This window comes from Oncorhynchus kisutch, unplaced genomic scaffold (assembly GCF_002021735.2).
Source record: "Oncorhynchus kisutch isolate 150728-3 unplaced genomic scaffold, Okis_V2 Okis06b-Okis10b_hom, whole genome shotgun sequence".
NCBI classification, from domain to species: Eukaryota; Metazoa; Chordata; class Actinopteri; order Salmoniformes; family Salmonidae; genus Oncorhynchus; species Oncorhynchus kisutch.
In genome coordinates, this window is record NW_022261983.1 from 12827977 (window position 1) to 12843926 (window position 15950).

At 45.2% G+C, this 15950-nt stretch overlaps 1 protein-coding gene across 3 annotated transcripts; it reads left to right on the plus strand.

Annotated features, from left to right (window-relative positions):
- The first annotated feature begins 514 nt into the window (after positions 1-514).
- LOC109877315 (ATP synthase subunit d, mitochondrial) lies at positions 515-14653 on the plus strand. Of its 3 annotated transcripts, none has more exons than XM_031814178.1 (6): positions 515-646; positions 1812-1947; positions 2701-2797; positions 11071-11142; positions 13144-13206; positions 14334-14653. In XM_031814178.1, the coding sequence occupies exons 2-6, from the start codon at positions 1826-1828 to the stop codon at positions 14463-14465; spliced, it is 486 nt and encodes a 161-aa protein (XP_031670038.1). In that variant the 5' UTR covers positions 515-646; positions 1812-1825; the 3' UTR covers positions 14466-14653. The 3 variants fall into 3 exon arrangements, with proteins under 3 accessions (XP_031670038.1, XP_031670039.1, XP_031670040.1); XM_031814179.1 differs by having other exon boundaries at positions 521-641; XM_031814180.1 differs by having other exon boundaries at positions 604-867.
- The last annotated feature ends 1297 nt before the right edge of the window (positions 14654-15950 follow it).

A 15950-nucleotide genomic window follows, 5' to 3' on the forward strand; every position in this document is an offset into this window, starting at 1 on the left:
GGCCGACGATTTCACGTCATAAATCCATCTGGCACAGTGGACGCGTCATAATAAATAAAGAAACTGGTTTGACCATAACAGGGCTGACGATTTCACGTCATAAATCCATCTGGCACAGTGGACGCGTCATAATACCCATAAAAATGGTTCCAATGGCCATTCCTTTTTCACATTGGGAAATTTACAACATTTGTTTGATTAATTGTGTGTTTGGTGTAGGCTTAATTTGGCGCTATGTTTTGATAGCCGTGTAATTCTCTCTTGGATAAGGTGAGTTTTAGCAATATATTCAACTCAATTTCCTCTAATAAATTCGTTATGATAATTAGTGTTAATCAATTTCCTCTAATAAATTCGTTATGATAATTAGTGTTAAAAGTGACCTTGTCGGAGAGAGATTTGTGCGGTTCTCAAAACATCACGCCAGGGTAAGCCTACATGAAGCACGGACCTGGGTCGCTGGGTCGCTGTGTATATATATATATATATATATATATGTTCTGATCAATCTGCTATGTAATGAGTGCAATATGCCAGCAGGCGGCAGCAACCCAAATCCACGGTGTAGTTTCTCGTCGAGATTATTTCTGTCACTTCCGTGTCCGGTGAACCATCTTCACATTTGGAACAACTTGTCCACTGTACGGTATGATCTATCTTCAAATGGCATCTAAACGTCGATATTTTAATCTTTGCAACGTATATTCTATGGGGACAGATGATAAAGTTTGATTTTAAAAACAACTTGAATTCTGTTTGGTCGACGATTGGTTGAGATCCACCGCAGCTGGGCTCTGACCTTGCAGTGTTGGCTAGGCAACTAACTAGCTAACTGCTAGACCTTCAGCGGACTCTTGCTCTTTGAACGTAAAATATGAATTTGTATGTCTAAAATATAACTATATAAGATGATATGGCTAAGTATAAAATATCCACTTAGCTACATTATTGGATTGCAGTAGCTAGGCGAAGCTAACGACTATTTGTTAGTTAGCCTAGTTTAGTAGCTTGAGAGCTAACTTAGCTAAAACGTTAACCAGCTTGCCATCTGTCAGCAAACATGAGTTTGGCGCTGTCAGAACTTCTATTGGCTTTTTTTGTGTTGGTTAGGACTCCGATCAGTTAGATAATAGCTACATCTCTAACAGTAGCCACTACATGACCGTGTTGTTGAAGAGTCAGGCTAGCTAGTTTCTAATCTCAGTGCACTGCCAGTCAAATTGTCACCTGTGTGTGACCGCAACCTGCCTGATCGGTGTGGTCATGCATTGGCGTGCAGTAGGACGTGCAGTAGGACATGTCATGGCGTGGCGTGCAGTAGGACATGTCATGACGTGCAGTAGGACATGTCATGACGTGCAGTAGGACGTGCAGTAGGACATGCAGTAGGACATGCAGTAGGACGTGCAGTAGGACATGTCATGGCGTGCAGTAGGACATGTCATGGCGTGCAGTAGGACATGCAGTAGGACATGTCATGGCGTGCAGTAGGACATGTCATGGCGTGCAGTAGGACATGCAGTAGGACATGTCATGGCGTGCAGTAGGACATGTCATGGCGTGCAGTAGGACATGTCATGGCGTGCAGTAGGACATGCAGTAGGACATGTCATGGCGTGCAGTAGGACGTGCAGTAGGACATGTCATGGCGTGCAGTAGGAAGTGCAGTAGGACGTGCAGTAGGACGTGCATGTACGATCCATCCCCTCAAGTGTCTAACGGTTTTCTTCCATGTTATGATCTGTATCTCTTGTGGGTTTTAGCAGCTCTATTGAAGGACTTTTGTTGACCCCGTTTCCAATCTTTGACAGACACAGACAGAAAGATGGCTGGGAAACGTGCGGCATTGAAAGCCATTGACTGGTTGGCCTTTGCTGAGAGGGTTCCCCCCAACCAGAGGGCCATGTTCAACAACCTCAAGACGCGCTCAGACGCCATCGGTGCCAAGTACGTAGCCTACCCAGAGTTAACATTTAGGCCTAGTACCCAGAGTTAACATTTAGGCCTAGTACCCAGAGTTAACATTTAGGCCTAGTACCCAGAGTTAACATTTAGGCCTAGTACCCAGAGTTAACATTTAGGCCTAGTACCCAGAGTTAACATTTAGGCCTAGTACCCAGAGTTAACATTTAGGCCTAGTACCCAGAGTTAACATTTAGGCCTAGTACCCAGAGTTAACATTTAGGCCTAGTACCCAGAGTTAACATTTAGGCCTAGTACCCAGAGTTAACATTTAGGCCTAGTACCCAGAGTTAACATTTAGGCCTAGTACCCAGAGTTAACATTTAGGCCTAGTACCCAGAGTTAACATTTAGGCCTAGTACCCAGAGTTAACATTTAGGCCTAGTACCCAGAGTTAACATTTAGGCCTAGTACCCAGAGTTAACATTTAGGCCTAGTTCATGACTTGCACTTCAGAGCCAGCCAATAGAGGTAAAACTTTCACTTGCATTGATGTCAATGGGAAAATGAGAAACAATTTTAGGATTCTCCCATCTAGCGTTTTATATGCCTATGTGAAGGGCGTGTCGTTGGAGTTGAATTACAAAGTATTGTCAACCAAGACACACAGGTCGCTGCAAAGTGAGTGTGTCTCGTACATGCATGCTACTGTAAATGAAAATCTCCACAATCTCTTTCCCACAATGATTAGTTTTATAAGTGACATCAATGAGCTGTTGTTGATGGCTCTGTCTACAGGCTGTCCTCTCTGCCAGAGAAGCCTGTTACCATCGACTGGAGCTTCTATAAGACCAACGTGGCCAGAGCCGGCATGGTGGCTGAGTTTGAATCCAAGGTGAGATCCTAAGGCCTGTGATGAGTTTCATATGAGCTCTACCTGGGGGGAAAATAATGTTACACACTAAGGCCTGTGATGAGTTTAATATGAGCTCTACCTGGGGGGGAAAATAATGTTACACACTAAGGCCTGTGATGAGTTTAATATGAGCTCTACCTGGGGGGGAAAATAATGTTACACACTAAGGCCTGTGATGAGTTTAATATGAGCTCTACCTGGGGGGAAAATAATGTTACACACTAAGGCCTGTGATGAGTTTAATATGAGCTCTACCTGGGGGGGAAAATAATGTTACACACTAAGGCCTGTGATGAGTTTAATATGAGCTCTACCTGGGGGGGAAATAATGTTACACACTAAGGCCTGTGATGAGTTTAATATGAGCTCTACCTGGGGGGAAAATAATGTTACACACTAAGGCCTGTGATGAGTTTAATATGAGCTCTACCTGGGGGGGAAAATAATGTTACACACTAAGGCCTGTGATGAGTTTCATATGAGCTCTACCTGGGGGGGAAATAATGTTACACACTAAGGCCTGTGATTAGTTTAATATGAGCTCTACCTGGGGGGGAAATAATGTTACACACTAAGGCCTGTGATGAGTTTAATATGAGCTCTACCTGGGGGGGAAATAATGTTACACACTAAGGCCTGTGATTAGTTTAATATGAGCTCTACCTGGGGGGGAAATAATGTTACACACTAAGGCCTGTGATGAGTTTAATATGAGCTCTACCTGGGGGGGAAATAATGTTACACACTAAGGCCTGTGATGAGTTTAATATGAGCTCTACCTGGGGGGGAAATAATGTTACACACTTAACTACACTGAACAGAAATCTAAACGTTCCATGCAAAATGTTAACGAATTTACTGAGTTACAGTTCATATAAGGAAGTCAGTCAATTAAAATGAATGAATTAGCCCCTAATCTATGGACTTCACATTTTTATTTTTTATTTTTTTATTTCACCTTTATTTAACCAGGTAGGCTAGTTGAGAACACCTTTATTTAACCAGGTAGGCTAGTTGAGAACACCTTTATTTAACCAGGTAGGCTAGTTGAGAACACCTTTATTTAACCAGGTAGGCTAGTTGAGAACACCTTTATTTAACCAGGTAGGCTAGTTGAGAACACCTTTATTTAACCAGGTAGGCTAGTTGAGAACACCTTTATTTAACCAGGTAGGCTAGTTGAGAACAAGTTCTCATTTGCAACTGCGACCTGGCCAAGATAAAGCATAGCAGTGTGAGCATACAACAAAGAGTTACACATGGAGTAAACAATTAACAAGTCAATAACACAGTAGAAAACAAAGGGGGGGTCTATATACAATGTGTGCAAAAGGCATGAGGAGGTAGGCAAATAATTACAATTTTGCAGATTAACACTGGATAAAAGATCAGATGGTCATGTACAGGTAGAGATATTGGTGTGCAGAAGAGCAGAAAAGTAAATAAATAAAAACAGTATGGGGATGAGGTAGGTGAAAAGGGTGGGCTATTTACCAATAGACTATGTACAGCTGCAGCGATCGGTTAGCTGCTCAGATAGCTGATGTTTGAAGTTGGTGAGGGAGATAAAAGTCTCCAACTTCAGCGATTTTTGCAATTCGTTCCAGTCACAGGCAGCAGAGTACTGGAACGAAAGGCGGCCAAATGAGGTGTTGGCTTTAGGGATGATCAGTGAGATACACCTGCTGGAGCGCGTGCTACGGATGGGTGTTGCCATCGTGACCAGTGAGCTGAGATAAGGCGGAGCTTTACCTAGCATAGACTTGTAGATTACCTGGAGCCAGTGGGTCTGGCGACGAATATGTAGCGAGGGCCAGCCGACTAGAGCATACAAGTCGCAGTGGTGGGTGGTATAAGGTGCTTTAGTGACAAAACGGATGGCACTGTGATAGACTGCATCCAGTTTGCTGAGTAGAGTGTTGGAAGCCATTTTGTAGATGACATCGCCGAAGTCGAGGATCGGTAGGATAGTCAGTTTTACTAGGGTAAGCTTGGCGGCTTGAGTGAAGGAGGCTTTGTTGCGGAATAGAAAGCCGACTCTTGATTTGATTTTCGATTGGAGATGTTTGATATGAGTCTGGAAGGAGAGTTTGCAGTCTAGCCAGACACCTAGGTACTTATAGACGTCCACATATTCTAGGTCGGAACCATCCAGGGTGGTGATGCTAGTCGGGCATGCAGGTGCAGGCAGCGACCGGTTGAAAAGCATGCATTTGCATTTGACTGGCCAGGGGCGCAGCCATGGGTGGGCCTGAGGGCATAGGCCCACCCACTGGGGGGCAAGACCCAGCCAATCAGAATGAGTTTTTCCCTACAAAGGGGCTTTATTCTAGACAGAAATGCTGCTTGGTTTCATCAGCTGTCTGGTTGGCAGGTCTCAGACAATCCCGCAGGGGAAGAAGCCTGATGTGGACGTCCTGGGCTGCCGTGGTTACACATGGTCTGTGTTTGTGAGGCCGGTTGGATGTACTGCCCAAAAAAATATATATGCTGTAGGCTCTATGGTATAGAAATTACAATTTAATCATCTGGCAACAGTTCTGGTGGACATTCCTGTTGCCAGCATGTCAATTTCACGCTCCCTCAAAGCTTGAGACATCTGTGGCATTGTGTGACAACTGCACATTTTAGAGTGGCCTTTTATTGTCCCCAGTACAAGGTGCACCTGTGAAATCATCATGCTGTTCAATCAGCTTTTTGATATGCCAGACCTGTCAGGGGGATTAAATATCTTGGCAAAGAAGAATTGATCAGTAACAGGAATGCAGAAAACATTTTGCATATAGAAAATGTGGTGATCTTTTATTTCAGCTCATGAAACATATGACCAGCACTTTACATGTTGACTTTATATTTTTGTTCAGCCTATTAGTCTGTTATGTAGTATTCTGTCCACTGTGTGGTAATGTAACACTGGTTCAGTCATCTGGTATGTAGTATTCTGTCCACTGTGTGGTACTGTAACACTGGTTCAGTCATCTGGTATGTAGTATTCTGTCCACTGTGTGGTAATGTAACACTGGTTCAGTCATCTGGTATGTAGTATTCTGTCCACTGTGTGGTAATGTAACACTGGTTCAGTCATCTGGTATGTAGTATTCTGTCCACTGTGTGGTACTGTAACACTGGTTCAGTCATCTGGTATGTAGTATTCTGTCCACTGTGTGGTAATGTAACACTGGTTCAGTCATCTGGTATGTAGTATTCTGTCCACTGTGTGGTAATGTAACACTGGTTCAGTCATCTGGTATGTAGTATTCTGTCCACTGTGTGGTTCAGTCATCTGGTATGTAGTATCCTGTCCACTGTGTGGTACTGTAATACTGGTTCAGTCATCTGGTATGTAGTATTCTGTCCACTGTGTGGTTCAGTCATCTGGTATGTAGTATCCTATCCATTGGGTGGTACTGTAACACTGGTTCAGTCATCTGATATGTAGTATCCTGTCCACTGTGTGGTACTGTAACACTGGTTCAGTCATCTGATATGTAGTATCCTGTCCACTGTGTGGTACTGTAACACTGGTTCAGTCACAACATTATTAGTCTGGTATGTAGTATCCTGTCCACTGTGTGGTACTGTAATACTGGTTCAGTCATCTGGTATGTAGTATCCTGTCCACTGTGTGGTACTGTAACACTGGTTCAGTCATCTGGTATGTAGTATCCTGTCCACTGTGTGGTACTGTAATACTGGTTCAGTCATCTGGTATGTAGTATCCTGTCCACTGTGTGGTACTGTAATACTGGTTCAGTCATCTGGTATGTAGTATCCTATCCATTGGGTGGTACTGTAACACTGGTTCAGTCATCTGATATGTAGTATCCTGTCCACTGTGTGGTACTGTGACACTGGTTCAGTCATCTGGTATGTAGTATCCTGTCCACTGTGTGGTATTGTAATGCTGGTTCAGTCATCTGGTATGTAGTATTCTGTCCACTTTGTGGTACTGTCACACTGGTTCAGTCACAACATTATTAGTCTGGTATGTAGTAGCATGCTGTAATGTGGATTCAGTTTACATCATGACTAAGCTGTTTCAGAGTAGAACATGTCCTCATCGATCCCTATCAGACATTGTGTGATTATTATGATGGAAAGCGTTCTCAGTTTACTAAGCTGTTTCAGAGTAGAACATGTCCTCATCGATCCCTATCAGACATCGGTGTGATTATTATGATGGAAAGCGTTCTCAACCGGAGATGGGTACTGGAACTTCATGCTTCAGTCAATCAAATGTATTTATATTAGTGTTGCCAAGATACCGCTGTCTCAGTACTAGGAAGTAAACAAGCTGAGGAAACATCATGAAGCAGACGTTTCTGGAGGAAAACAGTCCTAATGTTGCCTCATGATGTCAGCCAGACGTTCCTGGAGGAAAACAGTCCTAATGTTGCCTCATGTTGTCAGCCAGACGTTTCTGGAGGAAAACAGTCCTAATGTTGCCTCATGTTGTCGGCCAGACGTTCCTGGAGGAAAACAGTCCTAATGTTGCCTCATGTTGTGGGCCAGACGTTTCTGGAGGAAAACGGTCCTAATGTTGCCTCATGTTGCCAGCCAGACGTTTCTGGAGGAAAACGGTCCTAATGTTGCCTCATGTTGTCGGCCAGACGTTTCTGGAGGAAAACGGTCCTAATGTTGCCTCATGTTGTCAGCCAGACGTTCCTGGAGGAAAACAGTCCTCATGTTGTCGGCCAGACGTTCCTGGAGGAAAACAGTCCTAATGTTGTCAGCCAGACGTTTCTGTAGGAAAACAGTCCTAATGTTGCCTCATGTTGTCAGACAGACGTTTCTGGAGGAAAACAGTCCTAATGTTGTCAGCCAGACGTTTCTGTAGGAAAACAGTCCTAATGTTGCCTCATGTTGTCAGCCAGACGTTTCTGGAGGAAAACAGTCCTAATGTTGCCTCATGTTGTCAGCCAGACGTTTCTGGAGGAAAACAGTCCTAATGTTGTCAGCCAGACGTTTCTGTAGGAAAACAGTCCTAATGTTGCCTCATGTTGTCAGCCAGACGTTCCTGGAGGAAAACAGTCCTAATGTTGCCTCATGTTGTCAGCCAGACGTTTCTGGAGGAAAACAGTCCTAATGTTGCCTCATGTTGTCAGCCAGACGTTCCTGGAGGAAAACAGTCCTAATGTTGCCTCATGTTGTCAGCCAGACGTTTCTGGAGGAAAACAGTCCTAATGTTGCCTCATGTTGTCGGCCAGACGTTCCTGGAGGAAAACAGTCCTAATGTTGCCTCATGTTGTCAGCCAGACGTTTCTGGAGGAAAACGGTCCTAATGTTGCCTCATGTTGTCGGCCAGACGTTTCTGGAGGAAAACGGTCCTAATGTTGCCTCATGTTGTCAGCCAGACGTTCCTGGAGGAAAACAGTCCTAATGTTGCCTCATGTTGTCAGCCAGACGTTTCTGGAGGAAAACAGTCCTAATGTTGCCTCATGTTGTGGGCCAGACGTTTCTGGAGGAAAACAGTCCTAATGTTGTCAGCCAGACGTTTCTGTAGGAAAACAGTCCTAATGTTGCCTCATGTTGTCAGCCAGACGTTTCTGGAGGAAAACAGTCCTAATGTTGCCTCATGTTGTCAGCCAGACGTTTCTGGAGGAAAACAGTCCTAATGTTGTCAGCCAGACGTTTCTGTAGGAAAACAGTCCTCATGTTGTCGGCCAGACGTTCCTGGAGGAAAACAGTCCTAATGTTGTCAGCCAGACGTTTCTGTAGGAAAACAGTCCTAATGTTGCCTCATGTTGTCAGACAGACGTTTCTGGAGGAAAACAGTCCTAATGTTGTCAGCCAGACGTTTCTGTAGGAAAACAGTCCTAATGTTGCCTCATGTTGTCAGCCAGACGTTTCTGGAGGAAAACAGTCCTAATGTTGCCTCATGTTGTCAGCCAGACGTTTCTGGAGGAAAACAGTCCTAATGTTGTCAGCCAGACGTTTCTGTAGGAAAACAGTCCTAATGTTGCCTCATGTTGTCAGACAGACGTTTCTGGAGGAAAACAGTCCTAATGTTGCCTCATGTTGTCAGCCAGACGTTCCTGGAGGAAAACAGTCCTAATGTTGCCTCATGTTGTCAGCCAGACGTTTCTGGAGGAAAACAGTCCTAATGTTGCCTCATGTTGTCAGCCAGACGTTCCTGGAGGAAAACAGTCCTAATGTTGCCTCATGTTGTCAGCCAGACGTTTCTGGAGGAAAACAGTCCTAATGTTGCCTCATGTTGTCGGCCAGACGTTCCTGGAGGAAAACAGTCCTAATGTTGCCTCATGTTGTCAGCCAGACGTTTCTGGAGGAAAACGGTCCTAATGTTGCCTCATGTTGTCGGCCAGACGTTTCTGGAGGAAAACGGTCCTAATGTTGCCTCATGTTGTCAGCCAGACGTTCCTGGAGGAAAACAGTCCTAATGTTGCCTCATGTTGTCAGCCAGACGTTTCTGGAGGAAAACAGTCCTAATGTTGCCTCATGTTGTCAGCCAGACGTTTCTGGAGGAAAACAGTCCTAATGTTGCCTCATGTTGTGGGCCAGACGTTTCTGGAGGAAAACGGTCCTAATGTTGCCTCATGTTGTCAGCCAGACGTTTCTGGAGGAAAACGGTCCTAATGTTGCCTCATGTTGTCAGCCAGACGTTTCTGGAGGAAAACAGTCCTAATGTTGCCTCATGTTGTCAGCCAGACGTTTCTGGAGGAAAACAGTCCTAATGTTGTCAGCCAGACGTTTCTGGAGGAAAACAGTCCTAATGTTGCCTCATGTTGTCAGCCAGACGTTTCTGGAGGAAAACAGTCCTAATGTTGCCTCATGTTGTCAGCCAGACGTTTCTGGAGGAAAACAGTCCTAATGTTGTCAGCCAGACGTTCCTGGAGGAAAACAGTCCTAATGTTGCCTCATGTTGTCAGCCAGACGTTTCTGGAGGAAAACAGTCCTAATGTTGTCAGCCAGACGTTTCTGTAGGAAAACGGTCCTAATGTTGCCTCATGTTGTCAGCCAGACGTTTCTGGAGGAAAACAGTCCTAATGTTGCCTCATGTTGTCAGCCAGACGTTTCTGGAGGAAAACAGTCCTAATGTTGTCAGCCAGACGTTTCTGTAGGAAAACAGTCCTAATGTTGCCTCATGTTGTCAGACAGACGTTTCTGTAGGAAAACAGTCCTAATGTTGTCAGACAGACGTTTCTGTAGGAAAACAGTCCTAATGTTGCCTCATGTTGTCAGACAGACGTTTCTGGAGGAAAACAGTCCTAATGTTGTCAGCCAGACGTTTCTGTAGGAAAACAGTCCTAATGTTGCCAGCCAGACGTTTCTGGAGGAAAACAGTCCTAATGTTGCCTCATGTTGTCAGCCAGACGTTCCTGGAGGAAAACAGTCCTAATGTTGCCTCATGTTGTCAGCCAGACGTTCCTGGAGGAAAACAGTCCTAATGTTGCCTCATGTTGTCAGCCAGACGTTTCTGGAGGAAAACAGTCCTAATGTTGCCTCATGTTGTCGGCCAGACGTTCCTGGAGGAAAACAGTCCTAATGTTGCCTCATGTTGTCAGCCAGATGTTCCTGGAGGAAAACAGTCCTAATGTTGTCTCATGTTGTCAGCCAGACGTTCCTGGAGGAAAACGGTCCTAATGTTGCCTCATGTTGTCAGCCAGACGTTCCTGGAGGAAAACAGTCCTAATGTTGCCTCATGTTGTCAGAGAGAGTTCTGCTTCGTTTGGTCTTTTTTGCCAAGGAACATCTGAGATGGTGGTGTGATGGGGGTATTGTGGTGGTATTGTGGTGATGGGGGTATTGTGATGGGGGTATTGTGATGGGGGTATTGTGATGGGGGTATTGTGATGGGGGTATTGTGATGGTGGTATTGTGATGGTGGTATTGTGGTGGTATTGTGATGGGGGTATTGTGATGGTATTGTGATGGTATTGTGGTGGTGGGGGTATTGTGGTGGTGGGGGTATTGTGGTGGTGGGTCTATTGTGATGGTGGGGGTATTGTGGTGGTGGGGGTATTGTGGTGGTGGGGGTATTGTGATGGTGGGTCTATTGTGATGGTGGGGGTATTGTGATGGTGGGGGTATTGTGATGACACTCATTTATAAATCCCTTTTACAACAACGTTTGTCCCAAAGTGCTTAAGTTAATATTGGTCTGTTCTATTTCTGTCCTCATCTCCTATTCTCACCCCCCTGTCCTCATCTCACCCCCCTGTCCTCATCTCACCCCCCTGTCCTCATCTCACCCATCTCCTATCCTCCTCTCACCCATCTCCTATCCTCCTCAGTTCTCAGCCCTGACCATCCCTGAGCCCAAGGACACAGCCACCGCCGCCATCAACACACAGGAGGCCGAGGCGGTGAGTAGTAGCTCGGGGTTAGAAGTTACTGTTCAGAATGACTCTTCACTGCTCTGCTGTAGTGGTTCAGAATGACTCTTCACTGCTCTGCTGTAGTGGTTCAGAATGACTCTTCACTGCTCTGCTGTAGTGATTCAGAATGACTCTTCACTGTGCTCTGCTGTAGTGATTCAGAATGACTCTTCACTGTGCTCTGCTGTAGTGATTCAGAATGACTCTTCACTGCTCTGCTGTAGTGATTCAGAATGACTCTTCACTGTGCTCTGCTGTAGTGATTCAGAATGACTCTTCACTGTGCTCTGCTGTAGTGATTCAGAATGACTCTTCACTGCTCTGCTGTAGTGATTCAGAATGACTCTTCACTGCTCTGCTGTAGTGATTCAGAATGACTCTTCACTGCTCTGCTGTAGTGATTCAGAATGACTCTTCACTGCTCTGCTGTAGTGATTCAGAATGACTCTTCACTGCTCTGCTGTAGTGATTCAGAATGACTCTTCACTGTGCTCTGCTGTAGTGATTCAGAATGACTCTTCACTGCTCTGCTGTAGTGATTCAGAATGACTCTTCACTGTGCTCTGCTGTAGTGATTCAGAATGACTCTTCACTGTGCTCTGCTGTAGTGATTCAGAATGACTCTTCACTGCTCTGCTGTAGTGATTCAGAATGACTCTTCACTGCTCTGCTGTAGTGATTCAGAATGACTCTTCACTGTGCTCTGCTGTAGTGATTCAGAATGACTCTTCACTGTGCTCTGCTGTAGTGATTCAGAATGACTCTTCACTGCTCTGCTGTAGTGATTCAGAATGACTCTTCACTGTGCTCTGCTGTAGTGATTCAGAATGACTCTTCACTGTGCTCTGCTGTAGTGATTCAGAATGACTCTTCACTGCTCTGCTGTAGTGATTCAGAATGACTCTTCACTGCTCTGCTGTAGTGATTCAGAATGACTCTTCACTGCTCTGCTGTAGTGATTCAGAATGACTCTTCACTGTGCTCTGCTGTAGTGATTCAGAATGACTCTTCACTGTGCTCTGCTGTAGTGATTCAGAATGACTCTTCACTGTGCTCCGCTGTAGTGATTCAGAATGACTCTTCACTGTGCTCTGCTGTAGTGATTCAGAATGACTCTTCACTGTGCTCTGCTGTAGTGATTCAGAATGACTCTTCACTGTGCTCTGCTGTAGTGATTCAGAATGACTCTTCACTGTGCTCTGCTGTAGTGATTCAGAATGACTCTTCACTGTGCTCTGCTGTAGTGATTCAGAATGACTCTTCACTGTGCTCTGCTGTAGTGATTCAGAATGACTCTTCACTGTGCTCTGCTGTAGTGATTCAGAATGACTCTTCACTGTGCTCTGCTGTAGTGATTCAGAATGACTCTTCACTGTGCTCTGCTGTAGTGATTCAGAATGACTCTTCACTGTGCTCTGCTGTAGTGATTCAGAATGACTCTTCACTGCTCTGCTGTAGTGATTCAGAATGACTCTTCACTGCTCTGCTGTAGTGATTCAGAATGACTCTTCACTGCTCTGCTGTAGTGATTCAGAATGACTCTTCACTGTGCTCTGCTGTAGTGATTCAGAATGACTCTTCACTGTGCTCTGCTGTAGTGATTCAGAATGACTCTTCACTGCTCTGCTGTAGTGATTCAGAATGACTCTTCACCGCTCTGCTGTAGTGATTCAGAATGACTCTTCACTGCTCTGCTGTAGTGATTCAGAATGACTCTTCACTGCTCTGCTGTAGTGATTCAGAATGACTCTTCACTGTGCTCCACCTCATTCCTGTATTAATATTACAGTAGCTAGCTAATTAATAAAACATTAAATGTGTATTGTGGCACATTGACACTGTTATGTTGTATTGTTCTCTGTCCTGGAGGAAGAGGTGATGAATGAGCTCAGAGTTCCATTTCAAGAGGCAACGCCTCATTATGCAAAGCACTCACTGCTCTTGATGCCTCCTCCCATTATTATTGGTTATATTTCTTCTTTGTTTCAGAACAAAGCTGCTGTTGCCTACGTGGAGGCTTCCAAAGCTCGTATTGGCCAGTATGAGAAGGAGGTGGGTTACACACACGCCACTCCAAACCACACCCACACTCCCCTACACCCACACTCCCCTACACACACACACTCTCCTACACACACACACACTCCCCTACACACACACACACACACTCCCCTACACACACACACACTCCCCTACACACACTCCCCTACACCCGGATTTCCCTAGAATGTCTCTTTATATTTTAGTACACAGTCAGCAGTAGACCCCCTGAGAAACTCCACTTTTTAGAGTCATGTACAGTACCAGTCAGCAGTAGACCTCCTGAGAAACTCCACTATTTAGAGACATGTACAGTACCAGTCAGCAGTAGACCCCCTGAGAAACTCCACTATTTAGAGACATGTACAGTACCAGTCAGCAGTAGACCCCTGAGACTCCACTATTTAGAGACATGTACAGTACCAGTCAGCAGTAGACCCCCTGAGAAACTCCACTATTTAGAGACATGTACAGTACCAGTCAGCAGTAGACCCCCTGAGAAACTCCACTATTTAGAGACATGTACAGTACCAGTCAGCAGTAGACCCCCTGAGAGACTCCACTATTTAGAGACATGTACAGTACCAGTCAGCAGTAGACCCCCTGAGAAACTCCACTATTTAGAGACATGTACAGTACCAGTCAGCAGTAGACCCCCTGAGAAACTCCACTATTTAGAGACATGTACAGTACCAGTCAGCAGTAGACCCCCTGAGAAACTCCACTATTTAGAGACATGTACAGTACCAGTCAGCAGTAGACCCCCTGAGAAACTCCACTATTTAGAGTCATGTACAGTACCAGTCAGCAGTCTGGACCCCCTGAGAAACTCCACTATTTAGAGACATGTACAGTACCAGTCAGCAGTAGACCCCCCCACTATTTAGACATGTACAGTACCAGTCAGCAGTAGACCCCCTGAGAGACTCCACTATTTAGAGACATGTACAGTACCAGTCAGCAGTAGACCCCCTGTAGACCCCCCCACTATTTAGAGACATGTACAGTACCAGTCAGCAGTAGACCCCCTGAGAAACTCCACTATTTAGAGACATGTAGTTCTCTCTGTTCATCTACCTTCCACTATTTCGAGACATGTAGTTCTCTTCTCTCTGTTGATCCACCTTCCTCTCTTCCAGCTGGAGAAGTTCCAGAACATGATTCCCTTCGACCAGATGACCATCGATGATCTGAACGACACGTTCCCTGAGACCAAGCTGGACAAGGAGAAGCACCCGTACTGGCCTCACAAGCCCATCGCTGAGCTGTAAACTGGCCCCCGGCGCTTCCTAGATAATATACTTTCCTCTGATGAAAGGTTGTATAGTGTCCTATGTATAAAGTCAAGTCCCGTTTCATCGACAGACAGTTTTGTGAAATAACTGCTTATTGTTATTGAGCGACTGAGGAAAGGTCATCTGGTCCTTTTGAATGGAAATAAACATTTATGGAAACTGAATATGATTTGTGTCATTCTGTGCAACGTTTATTTAACATAAGACTCTTAAGGGGTGATAGTAGTTACACCTATTATGCGAGGGCACATTTTTATGTTCGTTCATCAACTCGTGTGAAAGGATTTTCCATAATAACTTAGGACGTTTAGAGTAAGGGAATATCCTGATGTTCTGTGTTGATTCAGTAATATAGGACTGTTGTATTAGGCTACGGCAGACGTGCTGCTCGGACAATCCTCTCCGCTGTCTGTCTGTCCAAGTCGGTTCCCTCCAGAGAAGATCCCACCATCTCCTGGGAAGGAGGAAGGGAATCTACTGGTGCTTTCTGTTGGACAATCCTCTCCGCTGTCTATCTGTCCAAGTCGGTTCCCTCCAGAGAAGATCCCACCATCTCCTGGGAAGGAGGAAGGGAATCTACTGGTGCTTTGTGTTGATTCAGTAAATCAAATCAAATTTATTTATATAGCCCTTCGTACATCAGCTGATATCTCAAAGTGCTGTACAGAAACCCAGCCTAAAACCCCAAACAGCAAGCAATGCAGGTGTAGAAGCACGGTGGCTAGGAAAAACTCCCTAGAAAGGCCAATACCTAGGAAGAAACCTAGAGAGGAACCAGGCTATGTGGGGTGGCCAGTCCTCTTCTGGCTGTGCCGGGTGGAGATTATAACAGAACATGGCCAAGATGTTCAAATGTTCATAAATGACCAGCATGGTCGAATAATAATACGGCAGAACAGTTGAAACTGGAGCAGCAGCACAGTCAGGTGGAAGTTGAAACTGGAGCAGCAGCATGGCCAGGTGGACTGGGGACAGCAAGGAGTCATCATGTCAGGTAGTCCTGGGGCATGGTCCTAGGGCTCAGGTCCTCCGAGAGAGAGAAAGAAAGAGAGAATTAGACGATTCACACAGGACACCGAATAGGACAGGAGAAGTACTCCAGATATAACAAACTGACCCCAGCCCCCCGACACATAAACTACTGCAGCATAAATACTGGAGGCTGTAACATTCAGTAACATACAGTATAACTGTTGGACACCATATAGACAATGTCTAACAATGGGCGTGTCCCAAACTGCACCCTATTCCCGATACAGTGCCCTACTTTTGACCACAACCCTATGGCACCCTATTCCCTATAAAGTGCACTACTTTTGACTGGGGCACTATATAGGGAATAGGGTGCTATTTGGGATGTAGCCTGTTGATGTACATTAGAACACATCTCCCCTCCTAGAACTGGACTGGTTTCATCCCCTGGTGACATTTATTTGGAGAAACTAAATTACTTGTCTGTGT